This window comes from Pongo abelii, chromosome 23 (assembly GCF_028885655.2).
Source record: "Pongo abelii isolate AG06213 chromosome 23, NHGRI_mPonAbe1-v2.0_pri, whole genome shotgun sequence".
Classification (NCBI taxonomy): Eukaryota; Metazoa; Chordata; class Mammalia; order Primates; family Hominidae; genus Pongo; species Pongo abelii.
In genome coordinates this window covers 50,666,808-50,685,739 of record NC_085929.1, presented here as the reverse complement: position 1 = coordinate 50,685,739, position 18,932 = coordinate 50,666,808, and the positions used below count along the sequence as shown (strand labels likewise).

General features: G+C 52.8%; 1 protein-coding gene across 2 annotated transcripts in view; it reads right to left on the bottom strand.

Annotated features, from left to right (window-relative positions):
* Positions 1-5,265: 5,265 nt before the first annotated feature.
* PARVB (parvin beta) overlaps positions 5,266-18,932 on the bottom strand; it is a 145,640-nt gene continuing 131,973 nt past the window's right edge. For both annotated transcript variants that reach the window (XM_024239764.3, XM_024239765.3), the window contains 3 exons: positions 16,065-16,166; positions 10,223-10,295; positions 5,266-5,584 (listed from right to left, as the gene is read on the bottom strand). In XM_024239764.3, the coding sequence (XP_024095532.1) occupies positions 5,508-5,584; positions 10,223-10,295; positions 16,065-16,166 (252 nt within the window). In that variant the 3' untranslated portion in view covers positions 5,266-5,507. The remainder of the gene's footprint in view (positions 5,585-10,222; positions 10,296-16,064; positions 16,167-18,932) is intronic.

The window sequence follows — 18,932 nt, the reverse complement described above, 5'->3', positions numbered from 1 at the left end:
ACCCCTCCTTTCTGGGCGTTTTCTCTCACTCCACAGGCTCAAGGGCAGGGGATGCTCTTCTCACTGGCCACCAGCCCCAGCCTTGGACAAACCAGACCCTTGGTAAATGACTGCTGAACAGAACCAATCGGAAGATCCCCAGAAGGTTCTGCACCATTGCTGGCCTTAAAGACAGGGCATTTCAGTGGAAAATATTTTATCCTCATCAATAGTGACAGTTGAGTCTCACCCAATAAAAGCACAGGTGAAGACAGGCCGGCTCATGGACCTGGCACTCTACTGCAGGGCTTCCCAACCTCAGCACAGTGCACAGGGGGGCCAGGTGATTCTTTGCTGGGGAGAAGGGAGCCTGTCCCATGCACTGCGGGACGTTAAGCAGTAACCCGGGCCCCACCAGCTACCTGCCCAGAACCCAAACTGTCTCCAGACATTGCCAAAGATCCCCCGAGGGGCAGGACCTCCCTCTCCACTGACAATGGCTGACTTTGAAAGAAGGAGGTTGAATTTGTCCCTCAGAACCCTCAGCTGCAAGGTGTGGATTACTTTGCTCCCCGCAGTCACGGTCACACAGTGACAAAGCTGGACACAAACCCAGGCACTTCTCCAAAGCCCAGGTTCCTTCCATTCACAGTTTATAATTTTTAGTTTATTTATTTTTTAATAGCATCGTTGCCTTTCTCTCCAGGCTACCCATCCTGGACTAGTCACAATTTTATCATCATTTCGTAAAGTTCGATGTGCCTGAAGCCTGCTATGACCTGCGCCGAGGAGGGTTTATGGCAGGGCCAGCATGGAGGGCAGGCCACCATCTCTGTCACACGGGGTCCCTTGCCCTTCAGAGTCAAGAGCGGTCACTTACTGGTCAGCATGCAAGGTCCCGTGACGTCACATCATGAAGAGTAAGGAGACCACCTCCACGTGTTCATGCAGCCTGCGCCCCGGCCGCTAGCTTTGTGCACGTATGGTCTGGACCCAGGCAGAGGGGCAGATAAGCCTTTCTTACTCATCTGCAGCTTTTCTCTATGACTCTGCTGCCCTTTTCTCCTTGTGGTCCCAGCAGAAGTTTGGGGTTCCCAAAGTCCCATCCCCCACAAAGGGCTGTGAACTGGCTCTTCCCCCAGCTCCTGTCCAACTGGAAGTCCCTGGGAAGCAGGGCTGGGTGGAGTCACAACGCCCTGGCACCTGTTCCTTGGCTGGCGCTATCCATGACCGCTAAATGCATGAAAGATTAAAACAGCAGCCAAACAAAGATGGTGGACGGGCCCACGCTCACGAGGTCTTTATTGGAATAAATAACAGCATACGGTGACGCCACGTGGCATTGTGCTAACCGCATCTCTGGCTTAAGAAGTGTTTGCCTGGTGTTGCAGTGAGCTCCTGAAAAGCGCTTGCTTCCTGCAGTCAGCCAGGTGGGCCTGACCAACAGCATAGCCAGGGTTTTCGTGGCTTTTATTTAACATCCAGAAATCCAAAGTAAACATTGCTTAAAACAATTAAGAAGACAGTAAAATACTGGCACACAAAACGGGGAAAGGATTCAGTTGCTTTAAAATAAAATTGCTCTTTGTCACCTCCAATTAGGACACCACGGCCCAGCGGGACTCTGGGCTCAGTGCTTGCATAACACTGTGTGGGTGTCAAAGGGGAACTGAAGCTGCGGGAGGCTCCCCTAGCTGGTGTGGGTTGAGAGACATGTCACATGGAGAAGGAGAATCAGCAAATACCTTCCTGCCCTTGTCCGAGCGTCCACTTGGGCCTTGCAGACCTGAGACCCCCTTGTGCTGGGACGTTTGTCCCCATGGGTGGACATACTTGGCCTTGCTTTCGCTTAGTTCCTATGGACCAGGGTTCCTCTTCAAAGAACCATTCACTGAAAATGTGGTGCCAGGAGGAGGAAAGGTCCCAGAATTTCACTGAACTAAGAACCAAGAGCAGCAGCAGACGGGGCATCTCATACCCAAGCCTCATGTCCCAGCAGCCATTCATCCCGAGCCTAGAGGAATCGAGTTCATCCTGAATTCTGCCTTGGAACTGGCCCCTTGATGCATCTGTCCAGGCCATGCTATGAATTCAGACTCAAACTGATGGTGAATGGAGAAAAATGAGAGGAGTCGAGCCTAATGGGGCCTTTCCCAGGTATGCAAAAGGCACACCTATACCTTTGAACCAATTGGAAAAGAATGTGGACAAAAGATCACATGCAAGCCGGGTTCGGTGGTGTGCACCTGCAGTTCCAGGGACTCAGGATGCAGAAGCGGGTGGATCACTTGAGCCCAGGAGTTCAAGGCTGTAGTGTGTAGTCTGCTATGTGTGTGTCTGTGAATGACCACCGCACTCCAGCCTGGGCAACGCAGTGAGAACTTATCTCAAAATAAAATAAATAAATAAAAAATCACATCCTTTGCTGGAAACATGGCCTTTAAGGGTCCCTGTTGTGAAACACGAGTGCCCATGTAGCTTCCCCACAGATCTTATGATTCCTTTTACTGTTCGACTTGAAACCCACAAGAGCATGACGTGGGCGTGAGGACAGGCATGTGTTTACTAGATGGGGGCCGCCAGGACCTCCCTGAGAAGCTGAAGCCCCCCTCCCAGAGTAACCGTCCTCTCCCCTCTGATGACACAGAATGGGCCAGGACTGCTCATTTTGGCTGAAAATCACAGCTCTGTTCTTTTTTTTTTTTTCTTTTTTCTTTCTTTCTTTTTTTTTTTTTTTGAGACAGAGTCTGTGTTGCCCAGGCTGGAGTGCGGTGGCATGATCTCGGCTCACTGCAACTTCCACCTCCAGAGTTCATGCAATTCTCCTGCTTCAGCCTCCCGAGTAGCTGGGATTACAGGCATGCATACCATGCATGGCTAATTTTTGCATGTTTAGTAGACACGGGGTTTCACCATGTTGGCCAGGCTGGTCTCGAACTTCTAACCCCAAGTGATCCACCTGCCTCAGCCTCCCAAAGTGTTAGGATTACAGGCGTGAGCCACCACACCTGGCCAAGCTCTGTTCTTTTCAAATCCCAATCCCTGGGAAGGCACAGTGCCCTCTCCAGGCCCACCTGTGAGCAGGGCAAGGCTGGGCCACTCCACCAGCTCCAGGGGGCCGCGGTCCTGTACATGCCATGTAGGCAGGCAGCACAGAACGTTCCAGCCCCAGGCTTTTTGTCAGTGTGGCTCTTTAATGTCACTGCATCCCGCAGGAGACACCGTAATACTGTTTTAATTATTTCTTTCCCCTGCTGGGAAATCACCTCCATCAAAATGGCTATTCTGAACCCATCCCCAGCCTAGCAACAGCCGGAACTGAGAGGGAATATTAAACTGTTTTTTAAAACTTCGGTGTTGGCATTCAATTTCATATTAAAACTTACTCCACAGCTCTGATCTGCGGCAGGAAGACAAAAAGCTAACAAGATCAGAAAGGCCAGGCTCACTACAGAGAATGCTGAGAGATGCCAAGGAAGGGGGCTGCTTTGCAGCAGGTACACCCCAGGGGGTCAGCGGGTCATAACCCTGGGAAGGAGCTGGGGAGGGGGCGCCACAGTGAGGGACTGACTGCGACCAGAGGCCAGCCCAGAAAGCATGGCCGATGGGATCCCCAATTCTCTGCAGAGCTGGGGTGAGCGAGGGGGTGAACACCCCATAACTGAGTGAGCAGCGACTCCTTTTATAGGATACTCTAAGGGAGATGCTCTCAGGGCTACAGGGAGAGTTAGATGAACACTTCATATCCTCCCGTTACAAGGGGAATTATGCCCCCCGCAAATCCACATGCTGAAGTCCTAACCCCAGCACCTCTGATGTGATGGTATTTGGAGATAGGGTCTTTATGGAGGTAATCAAGATTAAATGAGGTCATATAAGTGGGCCCTAATCCGATAGGACCACAGCCCTAAAAAGAGGGGCTCGGGCTGGGCATGGCCACTCATGCCTATAATCCCAGCACTTTGGGAGGCTGAGGTGGGCGGGTCGCTCAAGCCCAGGAATTTGAGACCAGCCTGGGCAGCACGGTGAAACCCCGTCTCTACAAAAAATACAAAAATTAGATGGGCCTAGTGATGTGCACTTGTGGTCCCAGCTACTTGGGAGGCTGAGGTGGGAGGATCAATTGAGCCTGGGAGATCAAGGCTGCAGTGAGCTGAGATGGCACCACTTTACTCCTGGGTGACACAGTGAGACCTCGTCTCAAAAAAAAAAAAAAAAAATTGGCTGGGCACAGTGGCTCACGCCTGTAATCCCAACACTTTGGGAGGCTGAGGCGGGCAGATCACGAGGTCAGGAGATCGAGACCATCCTGGCCAACGTGGTGAAACCCCGTCTCTACTAAAAATACAAAAATTAGCCAGGTGTGGTGGCACCTGCCTGTAATGCCAGCTACTTGGGAGGCTGAGGCAGGAGAATCGCTTGAACCCGGGAGGCAGAGGTTGCAGTGAGCTGAGATCGCACCACTGCACTCCAGCCTGGTGACAGAGCGAGACTCTGTCTCAAAAAATAAAAATAAAAATAAAAAATAAAAGAGGCGGTGAGGACACAGACACACAGAGGTGAGACCACGTGAAGACACGGGGAGAAGCCGGCGTCTACAAGCCAAGACGAAAGGCCTGAGGATGTAACTCTCTGATGTCTAAGCCACTCCCCTGTGGCACTTTACTACACAGTGCCAGTGAGCCAATGCATCCCCTCATTTTAAAGTTTCCAAAGATGCATTCATTCCCAAAAAGGGCCTCTGAAGGGGAAAGCTGTGACCCAAGGTGTCTCAAGCAGCACAATTAGAGCCATCTCCAGACCCAGCCCCTCAACCACAGCAAGAAATTAAGAAACGTCCCCAGCAAACAGCTCCTTTCAAGGACTGTGGGAGCTGGGCCATCCCGAGTCTTGGATGTTTGTGCAAAAGCTACATTAAAACGAGTGGCCAAGAAGTGATAGGAATGTGGGTGGAGGACACCCATGTCACATCTAAGCTTCTGGGACTTTAAAGTTTTTCAAACTGCAAAACCCTTTTATTAAAAAGGCCTCACTTCCAAGGAGAGCCCAGCCCAGGAGATCCCCGGTGAATCGTCAAGCCCGGGTCCTCGGGGAGCCGGCATTCCTGCTGAGCTGATGTTGTGCTTCTGAAGGCCTGTGATCGCTAATTGCCCCATCGGGCAGAATGCAGGCCGCTCTCAATCAGCTGGGGGCTGGGGTTCAGGCTTTTCTCATCTTTCAGCCAAGGCAGACAACGGACTCATCATCCCACGCAACTGAGTGACGCCAGGCCTCAAACGCAAGCACGAGTGTTTAGAATCCTGCATTTTCAAAGGCTTTTGCCCACTGGGAATTACATGGAAAAGAGATTAAGAACAACAACCAAAAGAGGCAGGGGGTGGGGTGGGCGTGAGGTAGGGGTGGGGTGGGGATGACAGTCAACACAGCTTGGACCAGAGGCCCATGGCGCCTGGCTCCCTGGAAAGGCACAGGGCATGGATGCCGCCTTTCTTGCCGGGACACTCCTGCCACCGTCCACAGCTCCCCCGTCACTCCACGTTCTTGTACTTGGTGAACAGGTTGTAAAGAACCCTCAGGGTGGATTTGAGGTCCAAGTTAACCACGTCTGCAGAAGGAAACAGAGAAACTTCAGAGGCGTGCCATCCTCCTGTCATTGTGGTAGGTACTCTCAGAAGCCATGTCTCCAGCATGACACCAGCTGCCGCGTCCACACAGAGTGCTTCCCCTTAAAGACTGGCCACCACCATGTCCAGGACGCTCTGGGCAGCGCCTCCCCAGACACACAGGTTGTGTGAGAGCTCCTGGTGTGGGCTGACACCCTGAGGGGACAGGCACCTGGGGTGACAAGAACAGAGACACTCCCACAGCCCCTCCTGGATCTGCATCAGAACGTGTCTAAGAACCGGTTGGGGGACATGGCTAATGACACTTACCGGGACCAAAAACCCCAGTAACACTTAATGGACCCGACAGCTCCCTCTGGGGCCCTGGAAGTCTTGGGCCACTTTCTTTGGGTGGACAAGAACCTTCCTGGGAATCAGACACCTTGTTCATTTCACTTGCTCTGTGACCTCTAAGTGACTTCCGTGATTTGGGGCTCAGTCTCTTCATCTGTAAAATAGGCCTGGACCAGATAATGCTCGAAGCCCTTTGAGTCCTGACTCCCTGTGATCCAAAAGCAGCCACGGGATGACCCTGTGCTTTAGTCCTGATCACAAGAGTAAGAAACAACATCAGTTACTGAGAGAGCAGGTGGGGTGGACGCTAAGAACCAGCAACTGTCATTGTCACTGGGCGTGGAGTTTCTCGACTCGCACACCCTCATCAGAGCCTGCATAGCCTCCTTTCCTTCCCTCTCCTTTTACAAAGAGGACCAAGACTCACCGTGGAGAAATGACCTGCCCACGAGTGTGCTGTCAGAGCAAAAGCAGAGCTGAACTCAGGTTGGCGGGCTTGGGGACACACCCGGGGCTCTGTCGGGGATCCCAGGGCCTCCCCCTGGCCTGAAGGGTCCACCCCAGCTCCCAACAGCCCAGTGGAGGCAGGGGAGGGAGAATGGCGTCCATGGAGTTGGAGGTGGCCAAGGCGAGGGGGCAGCAAGGATGAAGGAGCTCCCAGGGGTGGGAGCCATCACCCCCTGGCCCCCTCTGAGTCCACTCCCATGGTGGACTCACAGGGAGACCAGAGCAGCAGCCTGACACTGATGCCCCCACACAGCAGCCCCCAGGTCTGAGCTCTGAGAACTTCGAGACAGCCTCGCTGGACAAACAGAACTCAACCCTCACACCCCTGCCAGACCTGCTAACCACAGCCACCCCTTAGCACCTGCGCCCAGGGATAGGAATCCCCTTCTGTGACCTGTGAACCTCAGTCCCTCTGTGCTCCCCAAACGCCCACCCCACCATCCAGCTCCGGCACTCAGCTCTGTGAATTTCGAGCGAGCCACAAGCCTTTCTCCCAGGCAAGGGGCCTCCTTAAAAGCAGGGTCGGGGACCCCACTGGACTCTCCGCAAGGGGGCAGGAGGCCAGGATGCCCATCAGAGCTGGGGGCCTAGGGAACCAGATGCAGGCCTGGCTCTTCAGACCCGCCCCCGTGCAGGTGGTGTGAGACTGCTCTGCTTCCTCCGGGTGGGGACAAACAGGGCAGTCTCAGGCCTGCAGGGGAGGCCACAGCCACTGTCTCCCTCCCCACCAGCCCTGGGTACTCGGGTAAGTCTGCCTAGCTCGGAGGAGGGTGTCAGGGAGACCACAGCCACTGCACCCCATTCTCTGTGTCATTCTCATCTCTGTTACCTCCTGATTCTTGCTCCCCAGCTGGTTTTGAATGAAGAAGGAAAAGTCTCTCATTCATTGCATCAGCCACAAAATAAAGAGGCCCAGCAGGGACCCCATCTCATAAATCTCTGTGGCTTGGCCCCTGCCCAGTGCTGGCTGAGCGAAGGTGCTAATGAGCACTGCAGACCAGCTCTGCCCCCTGCCTGGGCTGGACAGAGGCCCTGGGACACCCAAGGGATGCTGCCTGGGAGGCTGCAGAACTTGCTATTTGCCCTGGGCTGGTGCCTCTGCCTCTGGCCTGGTTTCCACATGTCCGTGGTGGGTTCCCTAATGTGCCGTCCAGCGGCAGATGAGTAGGAAACACATCTGGGCTCAGGGGCAAACCCCCTCCTCGGAGGCCGGCCTGTCAGAGGATATCCTGGCCTCTGGACAGGCTCCTGCCTCACTCCTCAAAAATAGGATAAAGGACCAGGCGCGATGGCTCACATCTGTAATCTCAGCTCTTTGGGAGGGCGAGGCAGGTGGATCACCTGAGGTCAGGAGTTCAAGACCAGCCTGGCCAACATGGTGAAACCCCATCTCTACTAAAAACAGAAAAATTAGCCAGGCGTGGTGGCGGGTGCCTGTAATCCCAGCTACTTGGGAGGCTGAGGCAAGAGAATTGCTGGAACCTAGGAGGCGGAGATTGCAGTGAGCCAAGATCACAACACTGCACTCCAGCCTGGGTGACAAAGTAAGACTGTCTCAGACAAAAAAAAAAAAAAAAAAAGGTCGGGCGGTTACGGAGGACAAAGAACCAGGGCTCTCTCAGCAGCTCAGAGGCCAAGGGCCACCAGGGGCTCTTCTGAGGGTACGGGGGAAGCACCCCATGCTGCAGATAGGGCCCAGGCTTTGGGCTACAGGAAACTAAACGAAGCCCCAGCCAAGCCCACAGTGGACATGAGCAAGGATTTCTCCTCCCTGACAGTGTGCGACCCACCAGACACTAACGCCGAGCTAGCAGCCACCATCAGCAGGGACCTGGTGTGTTCTGTGGGCAGGATCCTCTTCCAGTGCTCATGGGAGCAGCTCACTTGAGTGTAATAGGTGCTCAGGGGCAGTCAGCCTCCGCAGCACGTGGGTGGCATTGCCCGTGAGCCCTGCTGGAAAGTTACAGGGCAGAGTTGAACAGTGAAGGCTCTGACAAGTCCTGTGTGATGCACCCCCCCCTCCCCTCCAGCGACCCCATGAGACGTGTGGAGGCAGGTGCCGTCATCACTCCCCTGCACAGATGAGGAGGCCCTGGCACAGAAAGGCAAAGTAACCTGTTCAAGGACGCACAGCTGGGGAGAGGCAAAGCAGCATCCCTCGGGCCCCTAGCCACTTCCTCATGCCCTTGCCTCACAGCAACAAAAGGGCTGCAGGGAAGCAGCAACGAGGGGTCCCAGAGACCCAGGCCGGGCCGTCTCTACAGGCAGCAGCTCGCCACACTCCCCGCTGGACATGTGCTTTGATCCAGTGCGGTCGAGCAGTTTCCAGGCCAAGCACCGTTCTCAGCACCGGCATGCAGGGGACAAAGCCCTGCTCCCTTGAGGCTTCTGTTCTAGTGGGGAGGGAGGGACAATAAAAAATAAACAAGGCCAGGCATGGGGGCTCGTGCCTGTAATGGGCGAATCGCTTGAGCCCAGAAGCTCGAGACCTGTCTGGGCAACATAGTGAGACCTTGTCTCTACAAAAAAGAAAAGTTAAAACATTAGCCAGGCATGGTGGTGTGCACCTTAGTCCCAGTTACTCGACAGGCTGAGGTTGGGAGGATGGTGTCAACCCAAGAGGAAGAGGTTGCAGTGAGCTGTGATCATACCACTGCACTCCAGCCTGGGCAACAGAGTGAGACCCTGTCTCAAAACAAAAAAGAATAAACAGCCACACACACAAGACAGGAGGGTGTGAAATTGTCCTGTGAAACCCCAAGAGGAGGATGAACAGGCAGGAAGGGACCAGCCAGGAACCTTCCGTGTGGACTTGCAGGAGGCGGTGGCTGCAGTGGGTAGCTGGAAGGGACAGGATCCATTTTCTAGCTAATTTGGAGACTCTACAAAGCCCGTCGTTGAGCAGATGCTGGCAACAGGTGTAGGAAGCATCACGGGCTCCCAACTCATATACCACCACGGGGGACTCAGGAGAGAGAGCAGGGCTAGGTAGGGGGCCACGGTCAAAGTGGGGGCCCAGGGCACTAAACCACAGTGTCTGAGTTCTGTGGGCTCCTCCTGCATGACAAAGGTTTTGATGGAGGCAAAGAGATGTCTTCATATAGGACTTGTCAAAGCCTTTAATGTTCAGCTCTGCCCTGTAACTTTCCAGCAGGGTTCACAGGCAGCGCCACCCACGTGCTGCTGAGCCTGGCTGTCCCCAAGCACCTACGAAGAAGCCTTCCCAGGAATTCTGATGCTCACTCAGGTTAGAGAGTCCTCCTATAGGTAACTTGGCACAGGAGCCAGGTGGGGACAGGGAAGCAACTGCCCGCCCCAGCTCTGCTGGCCTCCTGCCTCCAGCTCCGACCCACGCAGCGCAGGAGCGTGCCAAGTCCCTGCTACCAAGTACTGCCTTTGGCTGAGCATCAGGGGACCTCCAGCCCAACAGTCATTATGTTTGAGTAAGCCTTTAATATCTTCTCAGGCCGTGAAGCTGCATGTCCAGCCTGAGTGGCCAGCTAGAGACGCACTTAATCCTGAGGTCTGTGGGCAGAGGCCACGTCCTTCAAAGTCAAGTGGTTATTAAAGAACTGGCACTGCCAGCTCCACCAACGAAGTCCTCCTGGTTCCCAAAACGAGGAGACTGAGGAGCTGGGGTTGGCAGACCCTTGCCCCAGAGCCAGAGACGTGGGGCCCATCTGGGGAACAACATGCCAGCCTTCCAGCCACTTCTAGGACCCATTTTTCTTCCCCTCCATGCACACCCCTCCCAGGGGAACCTGAGCCAGGGGCATTACCTTCAGGACGAGCCTTGGGTTTCTTGAGGCCTCCGTCCAGCATCAGCTCAAAGGCGAAGGACACATTGTGGACCTGCCAAGGAAGGGGGTGGGTCAGCGTTAGGGTCCAACAGTCGTTCCCACCCACTGCCCACTGCTGGAGGACAGCCAGCATGGACAGGACCGAGCCTCTGCAACGCTGACGTCCACAAGGACCCAATGAGCCCGGCGCAGGCCACAGGGTAGGCGGAGAAGGGTGAGGAAGTCTGCGGAGGGCCACATGCCCTTACTAGGTGGTTCTCACCCCTCACGCCAGTGATCTGGGCTGAGAGATGGAAGGATGAGGTGCCCGGCCTGCTCTCGAGGGCTCACGGCCACCAAGAGCCTGCTCTGCCCCAGATGCCAGCCACATGATGAGAAATCACAGTGACCCCATTTTATTTATTTGTTTGTTTATTTATTTACTTACTTTTTTTTGAGACAGGGTCTAGAGCGCAGGCTAGTGCACAGTGGCGAGATCTCGGCTCACTGCAACCTCTGCCTCCCAGGCTCAAGCCACCTTCCTCCCTCAGCTTCCTCAGTAGTTGGGACTACAAGCACGCATCACTGTGCCCGGCTAATTTTTGTATTATCATTATTTTTTTTAGAGACGGGTTTTGCCATGTTGGTCAGGCTAGTCTCCAACTCTTGGACTCAAATGATCCACCTGCCTCAGCCTCCCAAATTACTGGGATTACAGGCGTGAGCCACCACGCCTGGCCCACAGTGACCCCATTTCACAGACAGGGAAACTGAGGCCCAGAGAGGATGAGTCCCGTGCAGAGGCATGCAGGCCTGGCACTGCCCCAGGAAGGGCTGTGAAGACCTGCACGTGAGGCTGTGTCTCTGCAGGATGGGGTGCCCTCAGGGGAGGAAGGGCCCCAGCACTGACTCGGGACAGTGGACCAGTCAGAATGGGAGTCAGACAGATAGTGGCTGCAAGCGTCAGCCTGCAGGACCCTGGTCCTGTTAGATGCTGCAGAAAGGTGGCCACCTCCGCCCTATCATGACTTCCCCTGAAATTAAAAGGTCTAATACTCCTCAGCCCCCAAATTTACTTGAAGCTTTTATTCTGCTAATGATGGCTGAACAGGTTTAAAATAAGAGCCTTCTGGGCTGTGTTTAAAGACCACTCAGAGGGATGCAGGCGATGAACCAGATTACATCCAGCCACCCACCTGCCGCAAGCCAAGGCTGATGGGAGGAGGGGACATCAAACAAACAAACAGCAAACAAGCACAGATGTCATAGTGCAAGGGACTTCAGGGCTCTTAGTAATCAAACATCCTGGCTGGGTGTGGTAGCCCACACCTGTAATCCCAGCACTTTGGGAGGCCGAGGCAGGTGGATCAATTGAGGTCAGGCATTTGAGACCAGCCTGACCAATGTGGTGAAACCCCATCTCTACTAAAAATACAAAAATTAGCCAGGCACGGTGGTGCACACCTATAATCCCAGCTATTTGGGTGGCTGAGGCATGAGAATCGCTTGAACCCAGGAGGCGGAGGTTGCAGTGAGCTGAGATCGTGCCACTGCACTCCAGCCTGGGTGACAGAGCAACACTCTGTCTCAAAAAAACAAGCAAACAAACAAACAAAAACTCCTTTCAACAATCATATTTTCATGATTTTGAGGCCAATGAATCAGAAACAAGAACAATTTTACTTGCAATGTAATTTAATAATTAACCAAGAAAAAGAGGCTTCCCTGGGTTAATCAAACGAACAACACTGGAAAACAGTGTGGGGTGCTTTGGAAAAGCTTCCACAGTGCACACGGCCTGTGCTCGGAGAAGCAAAGGGGTGAATGACGTGCCAGCGCCAACCGCGAGAGGGTCTGGCTAGTCATGGGGTCAGTGGGGAAGACACAGCCTGGCAGGAGGGCAGGCCATGTCCACCCAGGGGCGGGGGCGCAGCAGACAGAGACCTTGCTCCAGAGGCCAACTCAGAAACTGCCAGTGTGAACACCGGGCCACATGGCAGACACCCCAACCCTGCAGGACAGCCTGCCTGGAAATGCGGGAGTGCTGCACCAGGGCTGGGCCTGAGGATGGCCAAACACTGGCAATGGGGGAGGAGTGAGAACGGCCTGTGTGGAGGGTGCAAAACGCAGTTCCCCTAAGGAGAGAGCAGGGAGCCACCTGCGGGTGCTGGGCAACCACCATGGGGTCAGTGTATTCCGTACAGGCTCCCTTTCCCCTCCCAGCCCTGTACAAGGTAGATATCATCTTCCTTCACAGAGGAGGGTGGTGCTGGGCTGAGATGGGCTAGGACATCGGTGCCCTAAAAAGGCACAGGGCAGCTGGATGCAATGGCTCATGCCTGTAATCCCAGCACTTTGGGAGGCCGAGGCGGGTGGATCATGAGGTCTGGAGTTCAAGACCAGCCTGGCCAACATGGTAAAACCCCGTCTTTACTAAAAATACAAAAATTAGCCAGGCATGGTGGCATGTGCCTGTAATCCCAGCTACTCAGGAGGCTGAGGCTGAAGAATTGCTTGAACCCAGGAGGCGGGGGTTGCAGTGAGTCGAGATCATGCCACTGCACTCCAGCCTGGGCGACAGAGTGAGATTCCTTCCCCTCAAAAAAAAAAAAAAAAAAAAAAAAAAAAAGGCACAGGGTTCAAAGGCATGGAACCAGGACTGAAACATAGAATTTGTGCTCGTTCTCCTCCAAGAGCCTCCCACCTCTACTCCCCTAGCAACACGGGTCCCTTTAGCTGACCACCGTCCATATCATCAAATGAGCTCACACACACATATGCACACGCACACATGCACACTCACATACACACAACAGGTTTGACCTCAAATCGAGATGGCGACAGGATAGCAAAGAGGAGGAATAGCGAGAAAAGATTTTTCTTTTAAGAAAAGATTCTTCTCCATTGTAAAAGTCAGCACCAATTTGGACAGGTCTTTTCACGTGCCTCTCCCGTGCACCTCTTAAGCCTGAGGAATCCTCTTCCATGCTGAGGGAGTGGATGCTCAGGAGGAGCTGGGGATGAGATGCATGACACACGGAGACACTTAGAGACGGCTGGAGAGTGTGATCGGGTGACGAGGTGGTCACCCCACCCCATGAGAGAACAGTTTAAGGGGAGAGCAAAGCCCCTTCCAAGCCTCACTGCTCTGCGGCCGCTTGGCCCCACAGTAAGTGGTTTTGAAGTGAGATTTTCCTTCTGCTTTCTTCTCAGGCTGAGGAAATGCCAGGCAGGAAATTGCCACCCTCCCATGCCTGTTATCTCTCAAGGCCATGCCTCCTACCCCAGCCTTCTTTCATGCCTGGCAGAGAAGTGTCCTCTGAGCCTAGGTCCCTGGATACCCAGCACGCAGCTCCCGGCGAGGCCTGGGGACTGCTCACCCCAGCTGGGACTTCAGTAGGAGGCCCCAAGACCCAGCAGAGACCAGGCCATATACACACCTGCTTCGAGCCAGCTACATGAGCAGAAATCCTTTCTCTCTGCAATTTAAAAGATTTTAATCAACCTGGCCAGGTGAGGAAAGAATAGAGGGTTCTGGAATAGGAGTCAACCCTCCTGGCTCTGCCCTTGCTGGCCGTGCAACCCTGGGCTGGTCTCTAAGCCTTCCCAAGATTCCCTGTCCTTGTCCAGTAATGCTGAGGGAGAAGCAACTCGTGTCTTCTTCTAGGAGAGATCTCCACGTCTCCAGGATGCACCCCACTCCACAGAGAGAGGGAGCCTGCAGAGTCTCCCAAAATGATGATCAATGGGTGCAAGGTGCTCAGCACGTGGCCAGTGCAGGGTAAGGTTCAAACAGCGGCATTGCAACAAAAAACCGAAGGCCACACTCATGCCTCTGAGGTAGCTCACGGGGCATGAGCCTACAGGCTCTGAGCTGTCCAGTGTGATATTTTTTAAATCCAATGCAATTGTTTTAAAACGTTAAGTCATTACTACCCTCGGGGACAGCAGCTCACGACGCATCTCTGGTTTTGCTCACTGAACCTCAGTCCCTCCTCCAAAAATGTGGAGCAGCTGTAAGGATTCCCAGGGCCAGAGCAAACGCACCTTGGGGTCTGAGCCCACAGGAGACATTAGCAAGGGATGCCATCAACGTCCCATCTGCAAGCAGTTTTGAGTACACGGGTGTTGGGCCCAGCCTGAAGCGGGTGAGTCCTCCACAGCAGGGACCACCCACCTGTCCAGGGTTCATGAAGACTACAAGGTAGATAATAAATACTATGGGCTCACGAAGACCTTGCCAGCAGCTGCCATGAGGAGAAAGGGAAAAAAGGCAGGGGCTGGAGGAGGAACTAATGACAGCCTCCCATCCTCCGAAGGAGAGTGTTCCAGCCGCCCGCAGAGCCACGCCACCACCCCAGGCTCCCTTTCTCCTGAGTGAACAGGATGAACGGTGTGCTGCATGCTATACCTGAAAATAGCCTTCCCTTCCTCGCTCCGATTCAGAGGGGAAGGCGGATGACTCAAGCCTCCTCAAGCCTCGCAGGCCAGGGCAGCAATTGTCAAAGACTTTCATCCCAGTTTCAAAGGGAAGAAGGCCAGGGCCCAGGAGATGATGCCTCTGACATTTGTACAAAGCCTTGTCTTGGAAAGAAACCAGCTCTAGGTCTCCTGACTAAACTCACTGTTCTCACCAGCGTTCTTATTAGTTTGAACAAAGAAAAGATCTCTCCAAAACAATGTGTCTGCAACCAGCCATATCGGGGCCTGGAAATGCATGCGCTTCTTCGCTGGACGGTCTGACCTTTCATTTCCAGGATGACAGCACAGGCACCTGGTGAGTTTCCTGGTGAGTTCTGCACAATTCTGCTCATTCCGTCTGCATTCCCTCTTGCTCGCTCGCTCTCTCTCTCTCTCTCGATTCAACATGGACTCCATGTGCCAAGACCTCTCTAATCTGTCCTGATTCCATCTCAGCAGGCAAGATAGGAACAACATTTGGCCACAAGCAAACAGACTGCAACGTGCCAGAAGTGGGCAGATTGATAAACACTGGCCCAATTTCTGCTATTTCTCTGGCTGCCGCCACCACCAGCTTACATTGTCTGCCTCCCTGACTCATGGGTCTAACACTTTGGGAAAATAAAATGACAGAAGCCCATGAATCCAAAGCAACATAGACCATCCATGGCCAAGTTTTTAAAGGCAATGTGCTAAATACTGCTGTGAGAGGCTTGGCTGCGGGAAGCCCTGGACAGAGGACAGACAGCAGGGAGAGGCCCACGCACAAGGGCAGTGACAGCGGGCCCGGGTGGCGTGGGCCAGCCCAGATTGAAAGGAATGACCCAAATTTGACCCTATTTGAGAAATTTTCCTAAGAAAACAATCCACAGGAATGAAAAAAAAAAATCTGTATCAAAAAGATGCTCTGTTGTTTCAGCAGGGAAAAACAATAGAAACACGTTCAAGTTGACTGCCCAAAAATGGGGAATGGAAAGACGCTGGTAACAGAGCTATCCTTGGGACTTTATGCCACCACTGGAGATGGTATTCAGAAAGCCTGGGAAGCAGCAGAGAAAACCACAGGTTCTGGAGCTGCAGCAGAATGGGGGAAGGGTTTACAACTCTACTGAGATGTGACCACAATTATTAAAAACTACACGGTCCCATGGAAAAGACTGCAAAGAAAATGTGGCAAACAAAACTCGGATGCATTGTGGACGGCTGATGGGCTTCTTATTTCTTTTGCTGAGAGTTACATCTAATTGCCATATCACTTGTGCATTTTTTACTTTCTGAAGAATGCAGCCAGCCTGCAGAAAGAGCTGCTAGGATAGTCTATGCTCTGCATTTCAATGAGCATTTCTTGAGCCACGACCAAGGACAGAGACCATGCACATACCTTCTGATCGAAGCTTTCTGGAGTCAGGTAGAAGTGGTGGAGAGGAACAAAGTAGTCTTCCAGAAGGCCCATGAGCAGAACCAGGTACACGCCATCTGCAAACTGCAGAGAAAGACTTGTGATGTTTCCGGGCAGGGTAAGGAGTTGGCAAATGCTTTGCAAAAACTCAAGGGGGGCATATTTTTTTCTTCTGAGACAGGGTCTCACTCTGTCACCCAGGCTGGAGTGCACGAGATTGCACCACTGCACTCCAGCAGGGCCCAGACCCTGTCCTGAGTCCCTTGAGGGACTGTTGCCCACTGGCACTTGCTTTATGCTTTACAGCTCTAGCTGCAGCTCCCCCTGCTAAAGATCAGGGCTTCTGATATTGGATGTTTGTCATTTTGACTTTTCATCTTTTTTTTTTTTTTTTTTTTGAGACAGTTTCGCTCCTGTTACCCAGGCTGGAGTACAGTGGCACAATCTCAGCTCACTGCAACCTCTGCCTCCTTGGTTAAAGCGATTCTCCTGCCTCAACCTCCCTAGTAGCTGGGATTACAGGCACGCACCACCACACCCACTAATTTTTGTATTTTTACTAGAGACGGGGTTTCACCATGTTGGTCAGGCTGGTCTTGAACTCCTGACCTCATGATCCACCCACCTCGGCCACCCAAAGTGCTAAGATTACAGGCATGAGCCACTGCGCCTAGAAATTCAACGCGCTGTCAGTTGATGGGCAAATGGCACTTGGCCTCCATGTCACATGCCCTCAGCCTTCCACACCACGAAGCAGCCAGCCACTCCTCTCATTAAGGAGATCAGACGGGTTTGAAGAATTCTTTTAAGTGTGTCTCCACACGGAAGCTTCATGCCCACAGCACCCTGGTCAAGCGTGCTGGCATTTTCCCAGCAGAACAACACTGAGCCGCCATGCCCACGTCTCCGTGGACTAACTTCCAGGGAATGGAAGCTGCCGCGTGAATGAAGGCACCAACCCACACCTCTCCCCAGGAGGTCTGGGGTGGCCACACCGCTGCGCCCGCAGGCCCTGAGCCTACTGAGTCTTTTCTTCCTTCCGTGGTGTCTCCTCACTGTCCCAGCACACAGGGTCACAGAAAGGAGGGATGGACGGCCACACAGAGAGGGCAGGGCCGGGGGGGCCCAGCTGCAAGCGGGTGACCCTCCACTTTCACAAGCACCCAGGGCGGTGCCCTCTCTCCGCAAACTGCTGTGTAGCTCAGCAGGGAGCAGAATCCCCACGGAGGCCCCGAGGCCCCACCACCGCCTCCTCACCCTCAGTACTAACCCCCACCCCCACCAAGCCCTGCCCACTTGATCTCAGTGCGCCGTCTCACCCGATCCTCACACTGCCCGTCACCTCCAGTTTAATCCTGTGGACAGAAGCTCAGGGAGGTTGAGGAGCTCACTCACCATCACAGAGCTGGGACGCTGTCCGCAATGTAAGAATGGTTTGGAAAAGGAGGGAAAACACACACCTACACCACACACACACCATACAGACTACAAAAACCACACACACACCACACACTACACAGACTACAAAAACCACATACACACACACCCCCACCACACAGACTGCATAAACCACACACACACCACACATCAGACTACTTAAACACACGCACACACCACACAGACAATGAAAACCACACACACCACACAGACTATGTAAACCACAAATACACACACACACCACACAGACTACATAAACCATACACACACACCAGACTACATAAACCACACACATACACACCACACAGACTACATAAACCACACACACCAGACTACATAAACCACACACACCAGACTATATAAACCACACACACACATCAGACTACATAAACCACACACACACATACACACCAGACTACATAAATCACACACACACCAGACTACATAAACCACACACACACACACCACACACAGACTACATAAACCACACACACAACCAGACTACATAAACCACACACACACCAGACTACATAAACCACACACACAACCGGACTACATAAACCACACACACATACCACACAGACTGCATAAGCCACACACACACCACACAGACTACAAAAACCACACACACCACACACCACACAGACTATGTAAACCACACATACACACACACACCACACAGACTACATAAACCACACACACACACACTAGACTACCTAAACCACACACACACACCAGACTACATAAACCACACACACCACACACCACACAGACTACATAAACCACACACATACACATACACCAGACTACATAAACCACACACACACACCAGACTACATAAACCACACACACACACCAGACTACATAAACCACACACACACACACCAGACTACATAAACCACACACACACACCAGACTACATAAACCACACACACACACACCAGACTACATAAACCACACACACACACACACCAGACTACATAAACCACACACACACACCCCCCACAGACTGCATAAACCACACATACCAGACTACATAAATCACAAATACACACACACACACACACACACACCAGACTACATAAACCACACACACACCCACACACAAACAGAAATTGAAGAAATTAAACCGGGGCCTCTCCGACTCCTAGGGCATCAAGACGTTAATGATTTACACTCTTCATAAATGATATATGGTATTTATAAAAATACCCAAATTCCTTTGCAACAAAACAAAACAAAAATCCCTGCATTTCTGTGACCAGTGACCTTTTCTGGGGGACCAGTGGTTAAACGTACTTTTAAGACTCTATATAGTACGATTAATAGGGGGAAAAAAAGGAAGATATTGAGTAAATAAAAATAAATGCAAATTTAATTTTAGAGTCTCAATGTAAGAGGCTCAGCTGCTAA